Source organism: Anas platyrhynchos, chromosome 2, assembly GCF_047663525.1.
Source record: "Anas platyrhynchos isolate ZD024472 breed Pekin duck chromosome 2, IASCAAS_PekinDuck_T2T, whole genome shotgun sequence".
Classification (NCBI taxonomy): Eukaryota; Metazoa; Chordata; class Aves; order Anseriformes; family Anatidae; genus Anas; species Anas platyrhynchos.
In genome coordinates this window covers 156,512,208-156,533,036 of record NC_092588.1, presented here as the reverse complement: position 1 = coordinate 156,533,036, position 20,829 = coordinate 156,512,208, and the positions used below count along the sequence as shown (strand labels likewise).

At 56.5% G+C, this 20,829-nt stretch overlaps 1 protein-coding gene across 3 annotated transcripts; it reads right to left on the bottom strand.

The window, feature by feature from the left end:
• Positions 1-409: 409 nt before the first annotated feature.
• On the bottom strand, positions 410-20,787 carry ZBTB47 (zinc finger and BTB domain containing 47). 3 transcript variants are annotated; one of them, XM_072033904.1, is made up of 6 exons: positions 20,701-20,787; positions 9,684-11,054; positions 6,434-6,581; positions 5,607-5,722; positions 5,306-5,450; positions 410-5,195 (listed from the first exon to the last, which is right to left on the bottom strand). In XM_072033904.1, exons 1-6 carry the CDS (start codon positions 20,770-20,772, stop codon positions 4,834-4,836), a joined length of 2,214 nt encoding a protein of 737 aa, XP_071890005.1. In that variant the 5' UTR covers positions 20,773-20,787; the 3' UTR covers positions 410-4,833. The 3 variants fall into 3 exon arrangements, with proteins under 3 accessions (XP_071890005.1, XP_038029511.1, XP_027306123.1); XM_038173583.2 differs by lacking the exon at positions 20,701-20,787 and adding an exon at positions 18,855-19,581; XM_027450322.3 differs by lacking the exon at positions 20,701-20,787 and adding an exon at positions 15,054-15,623.
• Positions 20,788-20,829: the final 42 nt, after the last annotated feature.

Below are 20,829 nucleotides of genomic sequence, written 5' to 3'. Positions count from 1 at the left end.
TTCCCAATATCAGCGCTGACATCAGCTGGCGAGGTTCCCACAGCTCCATTTCCAATCAATGAAGGTGCTGCGTGCCTTTGGATGGGTTCTTCGCTTTCTCCACTGCCTGCAGAGGTGCTCAGGAAGCCTCATCTCTTAGTTCACCCAAAGATTGTGCAGCCAGTAGGACCCAGGAGCTCAGTCCTCACCCCTCCTAACACCCCCGGGGCTGCAAGCATCGAGCTGTTTCCTCCACCCACCTATCACCCTTCCCTGAAAAGCTACTTTTTGTTGGTCCACAACAGTCCAGTTGCCTCACTCAGACTGTTCAGACACCTCCCACCAAACCCAACGCGACATCCACGCGTGTGAGGCACCAGCAGAAGCGAGACCCTGCCCTAGGAACGAAGAAAGCGGCGGAGCTTGAGGCTTTCTTTTATAAAAGACAAATCGTTTATTGATTCAGTCCTTCCACTTTGCAACCTCTTTGGTAACAGGCATAACACTTCCAGACTGGGAGAACGCGGTGGAAAGGCCCGGTTCTGTCCTCTCACCACTTCCAGAGCTCAGCGACCCCTGAACGTGCCTTGGTGAGAGGCCAAAAGCAGGTTTCAAAGCACGGCCAAGGACCTGGCCTCTAGGGACACCCCAGAACAGCCCGCAGTGGCTTGTCTTGCTCGCCGGTGGCCCAGAGAGCAGCTCCAGCACCCCCAGGCAGAAGATGGCTCGGGATGGGGCCGCGGTGCCAAGGCTGGCTGTGAGCTGTGCCCTGGAAGGCAGCTTTGAAGCACCTCTTGGGACCTCCCGGACAATCAACGGGGCCAAGACCACAGCAAGAGTCACCCATTCTTGCAGCAGGCGATGCCTTGCCCCGGTGGCCCCATGACGATGAGCTAAACCGGCAGCCTCAGCCTCCCCCTCCTCACACCGTCCCAAAGAGAGTAACTGCTGTACTTGGCGTTAAAGATAAACATATATTGATTACACATGGTCATAAAAAAAAAAAAAAAAGTAATAATAATAATAATAATACATTTCCTAGAACATTACTTAAGACGCTTCCGAAAAGCATCCACGCTTCCCCTCCCCTCCCCGTCTTCCCTTATCTATACAGAATAAAGTGCTTCGTTTAGGTTGTTCACACTAGTAGAGCCACCGATACACTCTTTAACTTGGCATGTTTGGGCAACCGGTACTGAATGCCGCAAAATAATACAGAGCCGAACACCAGGCATGAGAAACTAGTTTTGAGGCAAGTGCTTGGGGTTTCGTTCGCTTCCTTCAAGTTCCGTGCTACCGAGGTTGTTCTTATTTTTTATTTTTTTTGTTCCTGTTTTTCAACAATTTTCTTCCTTTGTGAGTTCGACCCAACTCCGTCGTGGTTGCGTGTCATTAAGCGGGGCTGCGTGCGGGGAAGCTCTCTCCGTCCGTGTGAACCAAGGGCGTCTGTCCATCTGTCCTTCCCTCTTGACTTCAGGCGAACCAAGAGTTTAATCAGTGGAGTTGTCTAGCAGCGGATGCTCGTCTCTATTGCACTGTCACAGCCGTTCCCTCCCACCGTCCGTCCACCCGTCACCTTCCCACCGCGCTTGGGTTATGGCTGTGGTCCGAAGGGCCAGCCGTACCTCATGGGCATTATGAGGCTAACTGGTCTGTGCTACCAGGCTCCTGGGATATAGAAAAACAAAAACAACCCTCCCTGCGTGGCTCCCTCCCTCCCCAGAGTTCAAAGCAAAGGGAAAAGAAAACCCAAAACGCCGCCAGGTCCGTTGCCTTGCGGTCTGCTCGCGGGTAGGCGCGATGGAAACCAAGCCCCTCTCCACCCTCACGGTCTGTCGAAGAAGGGATGTGAGAGATTAAGGTGCAAGAGTTAAAAAATAATAATAATAATAAAATAAAATATAAAAAGCTTGAAAACAACGGACCCAACTCCTCCGCCCCGTCTAACCCAACGGGGGCCGACGGGGGCCGACCGGGGTGGATGTGGGACGAGGCGCCATGGGAGCGACTCGTTTGAGCTCTTAGTATGTTAATGAAAACCAGACACGACGAGACACATCGGGACTGAGTCAGGGCGTAGACAAAAGGGCTCGGAGGCTGTGTAGGACTCCTGGGAGCTGCCCAGGCCTCGGAGAGGGGAGGGAGCAGCAGGGATCTGGTTCTCCAAAGTGCTGTGTGCATGGTCACATCTCGACATCTCCAAGCGGCTCTCCGGGCAGGCTCTCGAAGGGGACTGGAGGTGGTTGAGAGCAGTTGTTGGGTTTTCCATGGACCAAGAAGTTTTTTGAGGGCCAACTCTTCCCACCTGAGCCCAACGCGGCTTCATCAGCCTCGAGGAGGAGCTGTCATCTCCTGGTGACATCTGAGCGGGACAGGTCCTCGCTGGGAGAGGAGGAGCTGGGGCAGGGATGGGGAAAGCCACCTCCAGGTGAGCGGTACGAGGGTGCATGCGTTGGTGTAGGGATTTACTTGGGGGGAGAAGTCTGCCAGGCAGGCAGGCTGATGGGCTCCATCACAGAAGACCATACAGGCAAGGTGAAGTCTCCTTGGGGTGCGAGCTTCCGTCCTGTCTCAATGCTGAGTGCAAGGGGAAAGAAACCCAAGGGAGCCCAAGGGGAAGGGGTCTGGAAGGCAGAGAAGGAGGAGACAGCATGGACCACTCTACTGAGGCCCTCCAACATCTCCAAGGGTATCACTGAAAGTGCCTCCAAAGCAATTACTTTCCAGGCTGGGTCATGGTCCCTTCAAAAAGCCAATGGCCCCAAGAACCGAGAGCCCGTGTCCCTCACAGGTGGGAGCTGGAGAAGGGAGCTGGAGAAGGGGAGAGCGGGCTCTCCCCTGTCCCAGTGAGGCTGCTGCCCCTGCACAACCCCATCCAGCAGAGCTCCTGAGCACGTGGATGAGCCCTCCTGGCTACACGGGGGCAGGTTTAGAAGTGCCCAAGCGCTTTGCTGGCTTGGTCCAGGAGACGAAGCGCAAAAACTTTGCGCAGAGCCAGGCGTGGATCACCCTCCCCAGCACCCCAACACTGCCCAGACCGAGGTGTGAATGAGAAAGGGCTCCTGCAGTGTCCTCTCTCCCACCTCAACCACCATCAGACCTCCTCAGCACCTCCTCCACGACCTGACCACATCCACACACATCTGCTGGCCTGGGCAGCTGCAATGAGCCCCACTTCTTGCCTGGCACCTCTCTGCCCGGGCTGGGGGCTCTGCGGTGCTCCCAGCTCACCCCGACCCAGACCAGGGGCATTTTCCTGGGCAGAGAGACAATGAAGACATGGTCAGATCAACGTGTGACACCCCAAGGTAAATCACAGCAGCAAGAGACCCACCTTGGACCCCCGACGTCCGACAAAAAAAAAAAAAAAAAAAAGACAAAAAAAGAAAACAGCAAAACCTCCCCGGCTTTGCCGCTCCCCACCACGATTCCTCTTCTCCCCTGCTGGCACAAAGCCAGGCTGAAAAAGTGAAATCCAAGACCAGCTCAACTTCAACATCATTCAGCTCACTGGGAGAGGAACACGCAAGGACAAGGTGGCCGGAAAGGTGCTAACCCACACCGTGGGGCATCACCGAGCTGACTGCAGCCCTTTTTGGGACAACACGGGCACATTGGGGTCCCCTCGAGGGGCTGCCAACCCTACGGGGATGGGAAGCTTGGTAGAGCAACGTGGGCTTTCCTGGCATGGCAAGAAGTTGGAGGACGGGACGTCAACGGGCTGACCAGGGTCTAATCCTTGGGATGAGACCCAGCAGCTCCCAGCCTGGAGCTCCCCCATGGGTCAGGGGTTTATTCGAATTGTTAAGGCACTATTCTGGGCTGATTCTGCCGAGAACGGGCTGCGTCCCGCTCCTCCATCCCGGAGCCACCCTCCCACCGGTCCCGAGGCCATCTGAGCTCCTCCAAAGCCACCCTGCAAACTCCAGAGCATCCCCAGCAAGCCGGCTCTCACTGGGACCAGAAGAAAAACCCCCAAAACCCCCAAAACCAAAGGGGCAGCTGGCTGCTGATGCCCCAGGACACAGCACCGGTGTTTGTGCTTTTGCCTATCGGGGAGGAAAACCTGTGTCGGGGCAGGAAGACAAGGCGAGGGCTGCTGATGGCTCTCCAACGGGGACATCTACTCGCCAAAGGCCACCAGGGCCAGCGGGAAGCTCTTGCACGGTGCCCACCTCAACTCTCGGGGAAAGGGCCTAATTAAAGACCAGCTTTACAGTACAGGGATTCAAGCACCACTAGCTAGATTTCTGCTTATAAATACGGAAGTGCTGGCACCCAGGATGGCGCAGCATCGTGTCCCTCCGTGCCCCACAGCCCTCTTGGCATGGAGATGAAGCCGATGCGTGGGGAAAGGGCAAGCCAGGGAGGGTCGGGACGAGCAGCCCAGCTGGGGACGGAGCCAATGGAACCTGCACGTTGGCATCTGTCCCCTCGCTGGGTTGAATCACCATCTCCTGGTGGGAAAAATCCCTTTGGGAGAGGCTTCCCTTCCCTGTTTTCCCAACAACGGGGATTGCTGGTGGAAGACTGCACGGGGGCTGACGGCTGGGACAAAACGGAGAGCGATGCCTTTTATCTGCACCTTTACGGACGGTTCCCCCCACCCCCAGCATCCACGCTCCTCAGGGGCTTCCCCCAGCTCCCCCTCTCCACAAAAATAAAAATAAAATAAAAAAAAAAAAAGACTTTACGGGCAAGAAAATGAAAACAAAACAAAATAAAATAAAATAAAATAAAACCCACCAAAACAACCCCAAAATGAGGAGGAAGGGGGGTAGAGAGCAAGCAAAGCCACGGCTCCCCGGGCATTTCCGAAGGGCAGAGCAGTCTGTGCGGGGCGTTTGGGGGCACCTAGTTGTTATTGGAATTTATCCTCCCCGCGGGGAAGAGGGGAGGCGGGGGCGGTAGGTGAGGAGGAGGAGGGAGGCTCTGTGGGAGGGGATGAAGCAGCGGCAGCGGGGAGACGCCGGGGCCGGGGGGCAGCGGGGCCGGGCTGGCGGCGGGCTGGGGGGCGGCCGTGTCCGAAGCCAGGGGGTTGCTGACGCGGAAACATTTCTCCTTGTGGGCTTTGAGCATGTTGGAGAAGCGGAAGCGCTGGCCGCAGACGTCGCAGGGGTAGGGCTTCTCGCCCGTGTGGGTCCGACGGTGCCGCTTCATGTTGGGGCGGCTGGTGAAGCTCTTCCCGCAGATCTCGCAGATGTAGGGCTTCTCACCTGCGTTGGGAGGGGGTGTACGGGTTGAGAAAGAGGCGATCATCCAACCCCACCCGCGCCATCCACACCCCATCACCACCCCATCCCACAAGCCAGGAGCTCTCTCTCACCCGTGTGCGTCTTCATGTGCTCGTCGAAGTACTGCTTCATGTTGAAGTCCTTGCCGCACCACTGGCACATGAACTGCTTGTGCCCGATGTGGATGCTCATGTGGGAGCGCAGCTGGTACTTGTACTGGAAGCGCTCGTTGCAGTTCTGCAGGGCGAGGATGAGCAGACGATGAGCACCTCAAACACCCCCGTGTCCCGTCCCACCTCTGCCCAATCACCAGCGTGTGGGAGCGGCACAAAAATCATTTTTTTTCCCCCTAAAATAATTCAAAAAAATGTCTTCCCAGGGAAAGGACCTTACCTCGCATTTGAAAGGCTTCTCCCCCGAGTGCTGCAGCGAATGGACCTTGAGGGACATGCTGCGCTTGAAGGACTTCCCGCAGGTCTCACAGGTGAAGGGCATGTCCTTGGTGTGAGCTGGAGCAGAGGCGAGCAGCGTCATGCACCCACCCTGCACATCCACCTCCAACAGTCCCAAGATCCCCAAATCCCACAATCACCCAACCATGGTGAACCCAAAAACATCTTGAGAAGATGCACGGCAGCACCGTGCCACCCGTGAGCACATCCTGGGGCTCACCAACAGCACCCTGTCCTCCAGAGTTCTCCTTAAAACAACCCAGTGTGGGACACCCCCCTCACTGCCTGCAAAAAAATCCCTTTTTTGGTCCTTTTTGGTGCTTGGAGCAGCAGCCAGCCTGAGGGACGCGACCGCCACTGCCATGTGCAGTTTGCTTTTCAAAGCCCAGCACTGGCGCAGGCTCATCCTCTTTTACAAGGGAAGGATGGTTACATTTCAAACCCTCCTTTGATCACTTCTGAGGTCTTATTTTTTTCTGGTTAAATGAAATAAATGAGATTCCCCGGTGCCATGCCTGCTCTGCAGCAGAGAACTGCTCCAAAAACAAGCTGAACAGAGCAGGCACGCGCTCAGCATTAACCACTTGGCACCGCAGAATAAAAAAGGGCAAATCTCAATGCCTCAGTTTGCCGTTAGAAAGCTCACCAAGAGTTAACCCAACCCCAAATTCCCAACACGGCAGAAATAGAACAACACCCTTCATCATGGGAACGCCAGACGAGAACCCTAAGGAGACTTCTTGTGGCCCCACTGCCTCCTGCACTCACCAACCATGTGTTTGCGCACGTGGGCCATGGTGTAGAACTTCTTCTCGCAGATCTCGCAGGAGAACTTCTTCTCGGCGTAGCCGTGGACGATCTTGTTGTGCTCGTGGAGCGACCAGAGCTTCTTGAAGCCCTTCCCGCACGTCACGCACTGCAACGAGAGAGGGGCTAGGCAGGGAGGCAGGGGAACGTCCCGAGGCATGGCCACATTTGGGGTTTTGCTTCCTTGAAAGACAACGTCATCAACAAAACCTGCAGCCAACATAACACCAAGTCTGCTCCAGACCTTGTTGCTTCAAAACCTCCAAAACTCAAATTTCTGTCCATCGGATGGGGAAGAGGGTGATGGCTTTCCAAGGGAGGCAATGGGTAGAAAATTCTCACATACCCATTGCCTCCTGCATCAGGGGCTCATTCCCAGCTGGGGCTTTCCTGCTTGCACATAATGAAGACCTTATATCCAAAAAAAACCCCTCAATCTCAGCATTAGGAGGCTGCAAGGAATATGGGGAAAAAAGAGAGGCCCAAGCTAGGGCAGCATGACTTCAGTCCTTGGCAGGTGTTCTGGATACTTTAGCACGAAATGAGTTCTCTGAAAATCCCCCAAATTCTATTAATATCCATAAATTCTGGAAACATCCATTAATCCCCACAACTCCATTAATACCCATTAACTCAGATAACAGTCATTAATGGACCAAAGCAGACCCCAAAACTGGGACCAAAGCAGACCCCAAAACCCGTTCACTTGCACAACACAACGCCACGCCGTGACATTTTTAAGCACGTGCAAGTCTCCCCCTGGAAGTTACAGTAGAGATTCCTTCCTGCTCCACCAAGTTTGATGTTTCTCAGAAAACAGCCAGAAAAAGCTGTAACCTTGGCTGCCATGACTTGTTTTTTCACCTCTGGCCCGGGCTTTTCACCATGTGCCCATGGCTACCACACGAGCTCAGCTCACATCGCCGTACGAGGGAGGGCTGGGAATTGCCTAAATCAGGGCAAAACTGTTTACTGAGCCCCAACGCACATGGATACTCATCCTCCTCTTGTCCAACCAGGACCAGAGCCTCTTCAGCTCGCCGGTGTGTTGAGAAAAATAATTAATTGATGCCTAGGAGGCATCTGGCAACAGCACAGCCAAGCAAACCCCTAGGGATTCACAGCGGGGCCTGAAGAAGCGCAGATAACGCGGCCTCGACCTCCTCCTCCCACCCCAAGGAGCTCATTGATGGGCTTCATCCAAATTTTGCACTGAATGAGGCTGCAGTACCGTGGAAAATATACTGTTATGTCATGTAGTCACAGTGTCTCTATTTATATTTAGGTGCCTGGGAGGCACGACGAGGGTCACGGAGGCATTCCCAGCGCTCGCCTTCCTTCGTCTTGGCAGGCCCGAATTGCAGCACGAGCAGTCCTCTGAGCTTTGCCGTTTCTAAGTAAATATTTCTACAGATCGGAACAGTTTTATCTCTGCTCTAAGAGATGTTTCAGGACAACTTCCACATTCCTCCGCTTAAAAAGGAAAAGGCTGCAGGGAAATATTAAAATTAAAGAGAGAGAGAAAGCGGGAGATGAAGGGAAGCCCCCGGCTGCCACCGAGCTGCCTCGAGGGCAGAGCCCTGCACCCTCAGGCAAAAGACAAGGCAAATAAGATCAATTCTAGCAAGTTAAGAGGAAAACCACACTGGAGACGGCCAAAAGAGATTCAGAGAACCAACGCGACAAAGCGAAGGCTGAATCTTTTTTCAGGTGGCCGGAAAGCCGCTTACAGAGCCTGCAGGGCCACGGGTGACGATGGGAAACGTTCGCAGGGAGCAAAGCTCATGGGTGAGATTTGGGGACTAGTCAGCAAAAGAGAGCACCTGACACGAACGGAGTAAGAGGAAAAGTCCCTCCATGGATGTGGTTAAAAACAAGAAATAAAACCTGTCCCGTATAGGTATAGAGTTGAAAAAAAAAATCTCATTTCCATCCAGAAACGATTCCACGGTATATTAATAAAGTTATTCAATATTGTCGGAGTAAATTGAGTGAATTTGGCTTCTATTTATAACATTTAAAACGCCTCGCTAAGTGAAAGGTAATGAGCCAAGCTTTGCACAGAGGGAAGTCACCACAGGGGCAGCCGCGGTTCACCCTATTCTGAAATGACCTGGAAAGGGGATAAAAAGAGGAGAGGAGAAAAAAAAGCAATGAGGTGGAGGATGATAGCCCCATATCAACCAGCACGAAAGCAGAAGAGCACGAAGCAATGCTCTGGGAAAACCCACTCTGAATTGCTTTACAACAGGCTCCAAACCAGCCACAACCCCACGGGCAGGGGGTGTTGGAGATGCTCTCACTGGTCCCGGGCCAGGGAATACAAACATATCCAAAAAAAAGCAGCCTCAGCCCGGTGAATTTATCAGAAAGATGCCCCAAGAGGCTTCATCACTCGTTTTATTTGGGATACAAGCCTTAATGGACTCTAGTAGCACCTGGGCTGTGTTCCCTTCACCTAGGAGGGCTGCCAGACCATTCAAAATCCCATCCTTTGATGGGAAGGATGACGTGCAAAGCCCTACAGAAGACACGATTTATTTTATCTGTAGCAGTGGCATTGTGCAAAACTGGTCACTGGGGATTAGAAGAGAAGTTGGAGGGCTCTGCAGGAATGTGTAATTTTGCTGCTCAACCAGGACAGCTATCTATTCCCCCAAAACTGATTTAACAGAGGCAATTTGCACATGCAGACGAAGATCCCGTTAGCTCTAGGTGAAGGGCACGCCGTGCCCGAGCCACGCGCGGATGTCAAGTGGGTTCAGAAATTTCCTAATACGCGAGCTAACGAGCACAAAAGGCAGATTACAACCACTTCAGCTCGTGTCAGCAGTTCTTTGAATTAAGCTAAATTGCTTTAAGCCTGGGTGGAACCGGCTGGAGTGCTTCTCCATTAGGGGCTCGCAACGTTTTATGCAGATTAACTGAATAAACCCAACAAAAAATGACTCCCCTGAAGTTACTCCCCATTTCCACCCAGCTGGCCAGGGAAAACCACGGTCCCCCAGCACTAATCCACCAGTCCCCTGCCACTGTGGGAAACCCCAAGCCTAAATATGAGTCATGGGAGTCATCAGCAAGGTCAAAAGTATTTCTGAGCAGGAGCCCTTCCCAGGGTGTAGACCCCGGGAACATGTTCTCCATGCTAGGTGGGATGTCCCATCATGGTGGGATGTCCCCCCCACAACGGGATGGTGCCGGGGTGGCTCACCTGGATGTTCTTCTCGCAGTCGGTCTGGTGGTGCAGCAGCAGCTCGCTCTCGAGGAGGAAGCGCTTGCCGCACTTGTCGCAGATCTGCATGCGGCTGTGCGTGACGTTCATGTGCTTCTCCAGGTACCAGCGGTTGTTGAAGACTCGGGGGCATTTCTTGCACGGGTAGTGCTGCTTCTCCTCCAGTTTCACCTTCTGGCCCAGCCCGTCCTGATCCTTCTTCCTCTTCCTCCCTCGCTGCCCTTCCTCTTCCTCCTCCTCCTCCTCTTCTGCCTTGGCCATCTCCTGCGACCTGGTGGCCATGGTGGATTTGGTGGCCTTGGATGCTCGGCTGCCCCTACGAGGCTGCCCGCTCTTTTCTCTTTTCACCTCCGATGCATCTTCGTCGTCATCTTCATCTTCCTCTTCTTCTGTCGTCTCCTCCAGGTCTTCCTCCTCACTGTGCTCCTCCTCTTCCTCCTCCCCCACCTCCGCGTCCTCCTCCTCTTCCTCCTCTTCCTCCCCTTCCTCGTTCTCCTCCTCCCCGTCCTCCTCCGTGTCACGCCCATCGTTGTCGGGCCGCCCCATCACGGCCGCCTCGCTGGCGGCCGCCTTCCCCTCCATCCCCTTGGAGACGTTGAGGGTCTGGTTGTTGAGGTTCACCTCCACGATGATCTGCTCCCGGTTGTAGGAGCCCTGGCTGTCCAGGTCCTCCTCGGATTCCTCCCCCTCCATCTTACACACGGCTCCGGGGCCGCCGTCCTTCTCCTCCTTGTAGTACTGCTTGGCCGGCCCCGCGGGGAGCGTCCCACCGCCCGCCCCGTCCTCCACCCGCACCGAGTAGGGGTCGTTGCCTTCCCGGGCGTAGATTTTGGGGTGGGGGGCGTCCACCTCCTGTTTGATCTCGCAGTAGTAGGGCGGGGCGCCGGCGCAGCCCTCGGCGGGCAGGGCCATGTCGGCGGCCAGGCTGAGGGAGCGCGTGTCGAGGAGGTCCTGGCAGGAGGAGGCGATGTTATTCATCTGCAGCACGGCGGCTGCGTTCAGCACGTCCTGCACATTGCAGGAGTTGACGAGGAGTTTGGAGGTGTAGATGAAGTTGAGGATCTGCTGGAGGCCCTGGGAGGTGAGGGCCTCCAGCGAAAGCTCCACGCGCTGCAGCTGCTTGTTTTGGGTGAAGAGGGAGTGGAAGAACTGGCTGTAGGCCGCCAGGACCCCCTTGTGCGCCGGGAAGATGCTCTTGTGCTGCACCAGCACGATGTCCACGTCGCACAGGTCCGGCTGAAAGAGGCGCTGCTCATTCAGTCTGTCCATCAAACACGTGAAGTGGAGGGCTACATCCTCCACCAGGGAGTACTCGGCCGAAGGGTAGTCAGTCGTCTTTTCGACTATCAGCTGTGGGGAGGAAGGAAATAAAAGCGTTCAGGAAGGCTCTTTCCTCTGGAAAAAAAGACCTGCCCGGCCACGCCACCCATCCCTGTCCACACATCCCAGGTCAGGGAGGCCAACTGAGAAGCTTCACCACCAGACTAAACTTGCATTCACCAACCATGAAGCTCCACCACCAGGCCCAGCTTGAAGATGCCAACCCAAACCCTCCCCTACCAGACTGCTTTTGGGGTCACCAACCAAGAAGCTCCACCACCAGGCCCAGCTTGAAGATGCCAACCCAAACCCTCCCCTACCAGACTGCTTTTGGGGTCACCAACCAAGAAGCTCCACCACCAGGCCCAGCTTGAAGATGTAAACCAAAAACCTTGGGAGTTACCACTCAAGAAGCCCCACCACCAGGCCCAACCACGCCGTTCCACCACCCATCGGAGTCCATTAGACTCAACCAAGGAGGACAAAACCCACTGCAAGGGCGGGCTGAAGCTACACAAGCCCTTGCCAAAAGCCCTTCAAGGTGGGCAGGAGGCACCCCGACCACCCCACCAGCATGTGGTGGTGGCCAAAGCCACTCAACCCTCCATGCCCATGGAGAGAAGATGCAGTACAGGAGAGGGGACACTTCCACACGTCCTCAACCTCCTGAATCAGATGGGGTTCCCCGGGGTGGATGTTCACCAACTTTAGGCGCTGGCTGAGATCTATCCCCCCTAGCTAGGAAGAAATTAGGACTTGAAACCTCTCCACTTCCACAACATAATTGCATGAAATCCCCCAAATGTGGCTTTTCTGCCCAGAAAGCAGCCGCTGGGCTGTACCTCCTCCTCCTCCTCTTTCTCCCATGAGGTCGGGACAGACACAGACGAACCCAGCGGCTCTTCCACCACCTCGCCCTACTCCACCCCGAGCAAAATCCTGGTCGAGCACGCCCCCCTTGAAAGAAATTACTGAATTCCACTACATGCTCTAGCTCACACTGGCAGTTAATTTAGCAGGACTCACCAGGATGACCCACACTTTTTTTTTCTATCCCTTTTTTGCCCATTTGTTCCTTTTAATTGCCCGGGGAAAGGCAGCACCTGGTAAAACTCAAGTCTGGGAGCTGCAGCCCCGAGCTGGGAGATGCTGCGAACACCACTGCTGGTGCTGCCTGGTATTTATTTCAACCCACAAACATTTTCCACAGCACAGACCCCCCAGGATCCTCATCCCCCATCCCACGGGGAACCCAGTTTTTCTTCCCCCTTGCTCCCTTCTTGCTTTCCGTGCCGAGCACCCAAGAGACCTCCACGGATGGATCTGGATGCAGCCACGTGGACGCGCCCGGTCCCACCGCAGGGATGCGGGGCGGTGATGGAGGCAGAGGGGCAGCTTCATCCTGCACCTCCAGCTCCATGGGACTTCCTCAGCTGACACTTTTCTTCTGGGACAAACGGCAGTTCTTGATCAACAGAAGGATTCCAGCAAGACGCACTTTGTTTGTCTTTTTTTTTTTTTTTTGTGAGCCAAAGGCAAAAGCGCACGACAAAAAAACTGCTCGAATAATAAAAAATGGGTGTTTTCTTTGTTTTCTCAACAAACAAACAACATCCCTCCTCCTCCCTGCTAAAATTTTTCATTTTCTCGGAATTTCTGCTCCGCAACCACCCAGCGGCTCCCCGGTCCCGGCGCGGGGCAGCCCCAGCAAGCGCTCGCACCCTGGGGAAAAGGAGGAAAAATGCAGCTCCGCAGCCTGGAGTGGGGCAAGGAGGTGGAAAAAGGAGGATTTGGGGGTGTATTGGGGACAAAATGCTGCATCCCAGCTGGAACAGCCAACCATCTGTCCCCCCATCCACTCGTCCGTCCCCGTTTTCCAACCCCCACGACACGCCGACGGGAGGAATTTGGATAGCCAAAAGATGATATAACAAAAATCACCACGAACGTCGAAGAAACAGCAAGCCCTCAACCGAGCTCCTCGCTGCTTGCCAGGGACTCTCCCGCCTTGATCTTGCTCCAAAAACCCCTAAATTCAGTTTTTTTTCCTCCAGCATCCACCACGCCGGGGTGCACCTTGCCTGGCTCCCGCCGCTGGATGCAGCGAGGCCGGCAAGAGGTGCGCGGGCGGAGAAACGGGGGCAATTCAGGGGAAATTGGGTCCCCTGGACGGCGTCACAGCCCAGCCTGGAAAACAAAAAGCTGGCTTTTCGCTCCGGATCGAGGCGTTTTTGGCAAAAAGGGGCTGACCCCTCACCCAGCGCCGGGTCCTGCCAGGCGGCTCTAATCAGTCCCAGCAGCGGCGAGGACAATGCGTGTCTTGGCCGCGTCCCGCCGGTGACTTCAGCCCGGGCCTGTCAGCGGGAGGGTTTTTGCTCTTTATTGCTCTCAGATGCTTTCGTGCTCTCGCCCGGAGCCGGCGCCCCAGCCAAGCCCCGAGCCGCGGCGTCGAGGCGCCCGCGGGGGTCACATCCCCGCCTCGTCCCCAAAAGTCCCCCCCCGGGGCCACGTTGGCACAAAGGGGGCGATCCTACAGCCCCTTCCCATGGGTTAATCACAAAAACGCGTGGATATTTCCATGAAAAAACCCGCTTTTGCCATCGCTGCCTTGGCTCGATGGTGGCTATAGGGCTTAGCCTCGCAAGAGGCCCAACGTGGTGCCACGTGGTGGGAGCGAGCCCCACGTTGCGTCCCCACCCCACTTCCCAATTTTGGGCACCCCCCCATCCCTTAGGACGCTCACACCCTCTTCCCAAACCCAACCAGGGCTACCACCAAACCACCCGGCGCTGCCACCGAGCCCCAAAGCCCCGTCAGGATTATTCGAAAGCGGCGTGGCCACGAAATCCCCACCCCGCCGGGCCAGCCGGCGCCTGCAGCCGGCCCCCCCGCACGGATGCTTCCCTCCGGCTCTATTTTAAGAGCATTTCCAACCATCCTTGCCAAAGCCCCGGCTGAAACAGCCCATGGGGAGGATGCCGGGGGCGAGCGGGGGGCCCTCCGCGCGCAGGCTTTATGATGGGAATGGATTTTTTTTTATTATTTTTATGATTTTTATATTTTTTTCTATGCGCACAAGCCCCCGTTTCCTTCCTTCCCCTTCAAAGCAATCTCGCTGCTGCCCCTTGGCTGGACACGGGAGCCAGGATGCGAGCAGGAGATAAGGGCGAGGTGGGAACCGCAGATGCTGATGCTCGCTGGACCGCGGGGAGCCAAAATTTGGCCACCACGAGGAAGCAAGGACCACAGAGGTCCTTATTATTTAAACACCCCCCTTGCACCCACACACCGCAGCACAAGAGGCGGCTGCGAGACTCCAATCCGGGAATTTCCTTCAGGTTTTTCAGCCCCCTGAAAATCCCCCAAACTCAGCTCTCCCGTGAAAACCTGCAGCCGGCTTTCGGGTATCGTTTACGCCCGCCGAAGCGTTTAACGTTGGCCTTAAGTACTAAATTGCACGAAGGGAAAGCGCTTTGATAAGGAGCTCGGGGCGCCGTTTATCCTTGCTCATCAAAAAATGAATCTATATCTAAAGGCCTGTCCTATTTTCAGTTTGGACAACGCTGCATTTTGGGGACGAAGGCGCTTTGCTGGATCCCTACGTAACGGCACGCTCAGACTTCTGCTCGAGGAAGGAAAAAAGCATTAAAACCAGATTTGTTTTCAGAATTAAATGACGCAAAGGCGCAGAGCTACAACGATGCTGACCCCAGTGCCAATGCTTTGGGGTCCGGTCCCTGAGATTTGCCCTCAAACTCCAGCACCCTGGGATGGGACCTGCAGCCTCTCCTTGTAGGTTTGAGGCCAGGTAATGTCAAACACGATGAGACAATCCTGACAACAATTTTGAGGACAAACAGCCGAAAAATAACAAGAAATACCACCAAAAACTCAAGAAACACCCCAAAAAGCCACAAAACATCCCCAAAATACCCAAGAAGCCACCAGATTTCAGACTGTGGCCACGAACGGAAACCCGGCGATGGGACAGGCTCTCCCCACCGCGCCGCTCCCTCGCCTGTCCCCTACCTCCAGCAGGGCTCCAGCTCCTCCCGGTGCCACTCCTGCCCAATTTTTGGGGGATAAAAAGGGGCAAAAAGCTGCCGGAGCGTCTCTCCCACTGCGTGCCCTCCCAGAGTAGGACCTCGCCGGGAGCCGCTGCGAGGGGGGGTTTAGGATTTCGCGAGGATGTCCGGAAAAACAAGCAGGAAGGGAAAACAATAGCTCGGCCGTGCTGCCGGCGGGCAGAGCCCCAGCAGCCGGCATCCCGCCTGCGGGGTGCTGTAGGGCCGGGAGGTGGGCACGGCCCCAAACCACCGACGGGGCTTCACACCACCATCCCCTTCCCTAGGTTGTGTTTTCCCTGAGATTTGAAGGATGCTGGGAACGGTGGAGATGCTCGAGGCCACCCCGAGTAGAGGCAGAGGTGTTTGTAGGGGTCGCTGGGCTCACCTACATCATCCTGGGTTTGGGTACAGGATGATTTTTGGCTGGGCGAGGATGCTCAGCACATCCAGACCCGTGGTGGAGCGATGTTCCCAGCGCCTGTCCCACCCTGGGGTGTCAGGCACCCCAAAAAACACCTCCATGTCCCCAAGGAGCCAACACAGAAATGCGTTAGCTCCCTTTGGGGACAGCCGGATGCTTTTGGGGACTCATTTTCCCCTCCCTTTCGTTGCTTTTCCCCCTCATGGCTTTGGTTCGAAGACGATTTCCAGGGAGCAGCCTGGAGGGCAGCGGGACGGGTCCTGGAGCAAGGGATCGGGGACGGATCCTTCCCCCAGCCCCGGGGCTGGGCCTCGCGCAGAGGCCGGGTTGAGGGGCCCCGGTGCAGGGGAGCCGGAGCTGCTGGTTAAGGGCTGGTTGCATTCGCACATTTTTATTAAAAAAAAAATAAAAAATAAAATAATTATATTTTTTTTTCAACCCTCCGGGCGTCCTTCTGCTTTTCTTTCGCGCACGGAGCTGCAAAGCCACAGAGATGCTTTGGGACAGAAAGACCATCGGCCCCCAAAAAAAACGGTGAAACCCAATCACGGGGGTGATGCCGGGGGGACCCCAAAAATGGGCAGAGATGTGGGGTCCCCCCCGCACCCGCTGCTTGCAAATCAGAGCCGAAATCATCTCGGTGCTGCGGAGGGGACCCCACGGCAGGGACATGCCCCATGCCACAAAGTGCAGAGGGGCTGGGGGGGATTAGGGGACCCCAAAGAGGAAGAGGAGGGTGTGGGGGACACACGGACACTCCAAGCTGCCTCCTGCCTCCCTCCCCAGCCCGAGAAAAACAAGCGGAGGGAAGATGAAGGGAGGAAACGAGGACAAACCCCAGCACTAACCTCCCCGGCCGGGCTGCCGGCCAAGCGGCTGCGCCAGGGGCCGGATCCAGCCGCTGCCCAGCCCCGGCGCGAGGTGCTGGCACGAGCGGGGCCGCGGCACGCAGCGCCCTGCACCGGGGTCACGGGGACGAGGAGCAAGCGAGCATCCCCCCTATGAAACCCCACAGATGTCCCCATGCATCCCAGCCCCCAGAATTGGAGAGGAGGATGAAGTCTCCCCAAAAATCAAGCACCACGCGGGCTCCGTGGAACGAAGGGCGGTGGGTGGCAATGTCACCCTGCCCGTGCCATAAGCTAGGGGTGCCACCGAGGTTCCCCGAGCCTCACAGGTGGGAGCTGAGGCCCGCAGGTGCCCCCATACCCCTTGACGCCTCTGAGGTTGGCCTCGCACCCTGATCGGCCCCGGCAGTTCTGGGATTTTGGCTCTCCCGCGGCGAAAAAACGCGGCGGCGCTCCCCGAGCCCGACTCCAGACCACAAAATTGCCGCCGTGGTTAAAGGTTGAGCGCAGCCCTTCCCAGAGCTCAGCCCCAAACCTGGCCTCAACAACCGGGCCTCCTCCGCTCCCTCCGTCCTCCCTGCCCGGCCGGGGAGGCCAGCAATGATGCGAGGCCCCCCCCGTGCACCCCAGCAGTGCCAATGCCTCCGGTTCTTCCCCGTGTCCAAACTTGGGATGAGGTGGTTGGAGCAGTGGGGACACGGGGACGAGGCCCCCACCTGTCCCCAGCTGGAGGATGGAAGGGAATGGGGTGGGGGACGCGCCCCAGCCTCACCAACGGGGCCTGGATCCTGCACCGGGTGGATGCTGAGCCCATCCTTTTTGTCCCCAAATTCATTGGTGCTCTCAGTGGGCTGCCCCCTGCTCTCCAGCCTCTACCCCAGCCTCCTGCCTCAATTGAGGCTCCTGTAGCACCCTGTCTGGGTGGGATGGGGGCTTTGGGGTCCCCCCCCAGCTCTCACCGCTGATCTCCCCGGCAATTCGAGCCCGAACCCTAAGGCAGCACCTCGGGTCGGGAACCAAAATGCGACCAACCAAGCAGCCTCCTTCCAACAAGGAGGATTTTTCCTCCGCCGAGCACAAACATTTCAGGTCCCCAACTTTTCCCCCTCCCCACTCAGCCGGGCTCCGGCGTCTCCATCCCCACCTGCACCGCCGGGGACCACCGAAACCTCCAAAACCCATCCTGAGGGACACAGGCACGGTTTTAGGGCCCGATTTAAGGCCAGCAGGAATTTCACGAGCCCGAGGCCGGCTCCAGCATCCCCCCCAGCACATCCAAAGCCGGCGCTTCCCTCGCCGCGTCCCAAAAGCCGCCCGGGTGACCCCGGCTGTTAGGACGGGCACGGAGCCAGGGCACGGGGGCAACCCCACAGCCGCTGGCTTTTGGGGACACCAAGGCCGCCGGGCGCATCCCGAGGGATTTCCACCCCCCTTTCCTCCACCTCGAGGCCTGCTCGCCGCCCCCTCCCCAAAAAGCAAAGCACCGCCAGGCGAAAATAGGTCACCGCCACGCACCTCCGCGCCGCGTTCCTATTATCATCGCTATTCATGACTTTATTTATTTATTATTTAAAAAAAAAAAAAAACGCGTGCACGGAAACAGGGATTTTGCCAGGGTGTTGCAGTGAGGAGGGGGGGGGGGTGGGCAGCCCTGCAGCAGCTCCCCATGGGGTGAGGTTTGGGTTTAGGGGGGGTGGTGGGGGGACACCGCTGGGTGCCCCCCACCCGCAGCGGGGGCTCGGCAACATGAAGGAGTCATCCGGGAACCCAAAGGGCCGAAGGGAGCCCCGGGCCTCCCAGCGCCGCGCAGGATCCTCCGGCCTCAGAGGGCTCCCAAACTTTCCCAGTTCCCCCCCATTTTGCCCAGTACCCCCCCCACAGCCCCTCAATCCCAGCTCCCCCCCCCCCCCACCCTCCCCAAGCAGGGTGAGCGGCCTCCCCCCGGCCCATGGGTGCTGGGCCTCACCCCAGGGGGGGGGGGGGTGCAGCCTCCCTGCCTCCTTGCCCCCCCCCCCCTTCCAGGGCACCCCCATACATACGGGGTGCGATGTCGGGGTGGCCTTCATTAATTATTATCATTAATTACCCCACAATTAAAGCCAAACGCAGACCGCTTCCGCGCTGCACTCCACCGAGGGGGGGGGGGGCCTCCATGCAGCAGCCTCCCCCCCCCCCAAATAAAAATTAAAACCCCCCAAATACGAGCTCCTCCAGCCCATTTTGGAAGGGTGCAATGGGGGTGAGATGCTCGCAGCCCCCCCTCACCCCATAACCCCCCCAAAAAGGGGGATGCAGCAGCCCCCAGCTCGCCCTTGGAGCCCCCCCCCCCCCAAGGGTTCCCCCTCCCCAAAAGCCTCCAGCGGGGCAAGTTGCGGGAGGGCCCCTGCGAAGTAACCGGGGGGGGGGTGGGAAGGAAAAGGGGGGGCTGGAAAAAAAATAATTAAAATAATAAAATAAAGGGGGGGGGGAAGGAAAGGGAGGGCGCAGGCTCTACCATTTTGATGCAAAGGTCTCCGCGCAAAGGAGTCCCGGTCCTCCTCCGCTTGCCTGGGGTTTGTGCTCTCCATGAAAAAAAAGGAGCTGGTGGGTTGGGTGGGTTGCTGGCTTGGTGGCTTTTTTTTTTTTTTTTCTCCCCTTTTGCCTTTTTTTTTTTCCCCTTTGCCTTTTCTTCTTTGCCTCTCTTTTTTTTTTTCTTCGCCTTTTTTTTTTTTTTTGCCTTTTTTTCTTCGCTTTTTTTCCTACGCTTTTTTTTCCTTTTTTTCCTCTTTTTTTTTCTCTGCCTTTTTTCCCTGCTTTTTTTTTCCTTTTTCTTCTTTTTTTTCTTTTTTTTTTCCTTTTCCTTTTTTTTTTCCTTTTCTTTTTTTTTTTTTTTTGCTGCCTTTTTTTTATTTATTATTATTATTATTTTTTCTCTTCTTCCCCTTTCCGGAGGGAGGAGGGAATCACCGCGCTGCCAGCCCTGCTCGCATCCCCCTTCCCCTTATCCCCTTTTTTTTTTCGGCTTTTTTTTTTTTCTCCCCTCCGCCTTTTTTTTTTCTCGCCCTTTTTGCTCTCCCCCCTTTTCCTCTCCTCTTCCTCTCCTCCCTCGCTCCTTCACCTCATCCTGCCCATCGCCATGTTAGCCCCTTTTGGGAAGAACGGAGGAATGCGGAGCGGCGGCGGCTCCGGCTGCCAAGAGCCCTTGGGCCGCTGATTGGAGCCGCAGCATCAGCTGGGGCCGCCGCTGCCCCCCCTTAAAGGGACAGGCCCCGGCCTCTACTCACCCCCCCCCGGGACCCCCCCCTATTCCTGTCACCCCCTTCGACCCCTTAAGATCCTCCCCTGACCCCCCTTTTTCCCCCCCTACCCCCCGCGGGGGGACCCCACCGAGCAGCGCGAGCAGCGCGGAGGGGGAAACTGAGGCACCGTGGAGAGGTCTGGGCTTAAAAGATTTTAAGAAATATATATAAAAAAAGAGGGTTTGGGGTTGCAAAAGGGTGAGCTGGGGAGGTGTGGGGGGTCAGCAAGCTCGGTTTTGTTTAAAAAATAAAAAAAAAATAGGGGGAAATGGGGGAGTGGAGAGCTCTCCTGCCAGCGTGGAAATGCAACTGGGATCCTCTGGGTGCAGAGAGGGGTCCGGGGGGGTTTTATGGTGCTTTTGGGTTTTTAAGGTGCTTTTTAGGAGTGGGGTGTTGTGGGTGGAGAGTGCCATGCCCGGCATGTGGCCAAAGCAGGGTTTTGCTCTTTTGCCCCTAGACCTGTATGTGCCCCTCTACACCCCCATCCTGATCCCCCCACCCCACAACACCTCCACGGGGGCAGCAGAGGACCCCTGATCGTCCCCATATGAGCCTCCTCGGGGTGACCCCAAACCCCCTGAGCTGCCGTGCCTCCATCCCACGTCCCCGGGCCCCTTTCCCCGTCCCACCCCGCAGGCGGCAATGCCGTAACGTCTTGCACTTGTCTGGGCTCCTCTCGGGTTGCCGTGCGCCGTAACTTGTTCCAGATGTGTTCGGCTCCGCGCACAACGTCGCCGCCACGGCCACGTCCCGCCTGCGCTCGGCTTCCTGGGTTGATTTAGTTCATTTTTATTTTTTTGGTTTTAATTCCCCCCGTCTTGCTTTCGGCTCTACGGGATAAAAAATCCCAGCAGAGGCAAGCAGAGCATTTTCCCCCTGTCAGAAAGGTTTTGCTGGGATGAAAGCATGGCCTGGACGGCGTGTCCCCTATCCTGGCCGCGTCTCCAAAAGCTCCACCAGCTGCTGAGGGACACATGGTGGCCATACAAAGCCTTGGTGTAGTGCTGGTGGGCTCCTTACGGGGTCCCTGCCCTTTTGGGGGATGCCGAGCCCACCCCTCACCTGGGCTCCTCGCCTTTGCCACCCGTGGGTTTTCCTCCATGGTGTGGGAGAAGCTGTGCCCGTGGTGGCCATGGCCACCAACGCGAGGGGTTGGTCCTCCAGACGCCACCAGCGACACTTTGGGGTGAA

Coding starts and splice junctions, on each gene's coding strand:
- ZBTB47 (XM_027450322.3), bottom strand. CDS start 15,290: ATGCCGGCTGCTGGGGCTCTGCCCGCCGGCAGCACGGCCGAGCTATTG. Junction 6,582..9,683: donor ACTGCGAGAAGAACATCCAG/GTGAGCCACCCC, acceptor CTCTCGTTGCAG/TGCGTGACGTGCGGGAAGGG. Junction 5,196..5,305: donor GCACATGAAGACGCACACGG/GTGAGAGAGAGC, acceptor CTCCCAACGCAG/GTGAGAAGCCCTACATCTGC.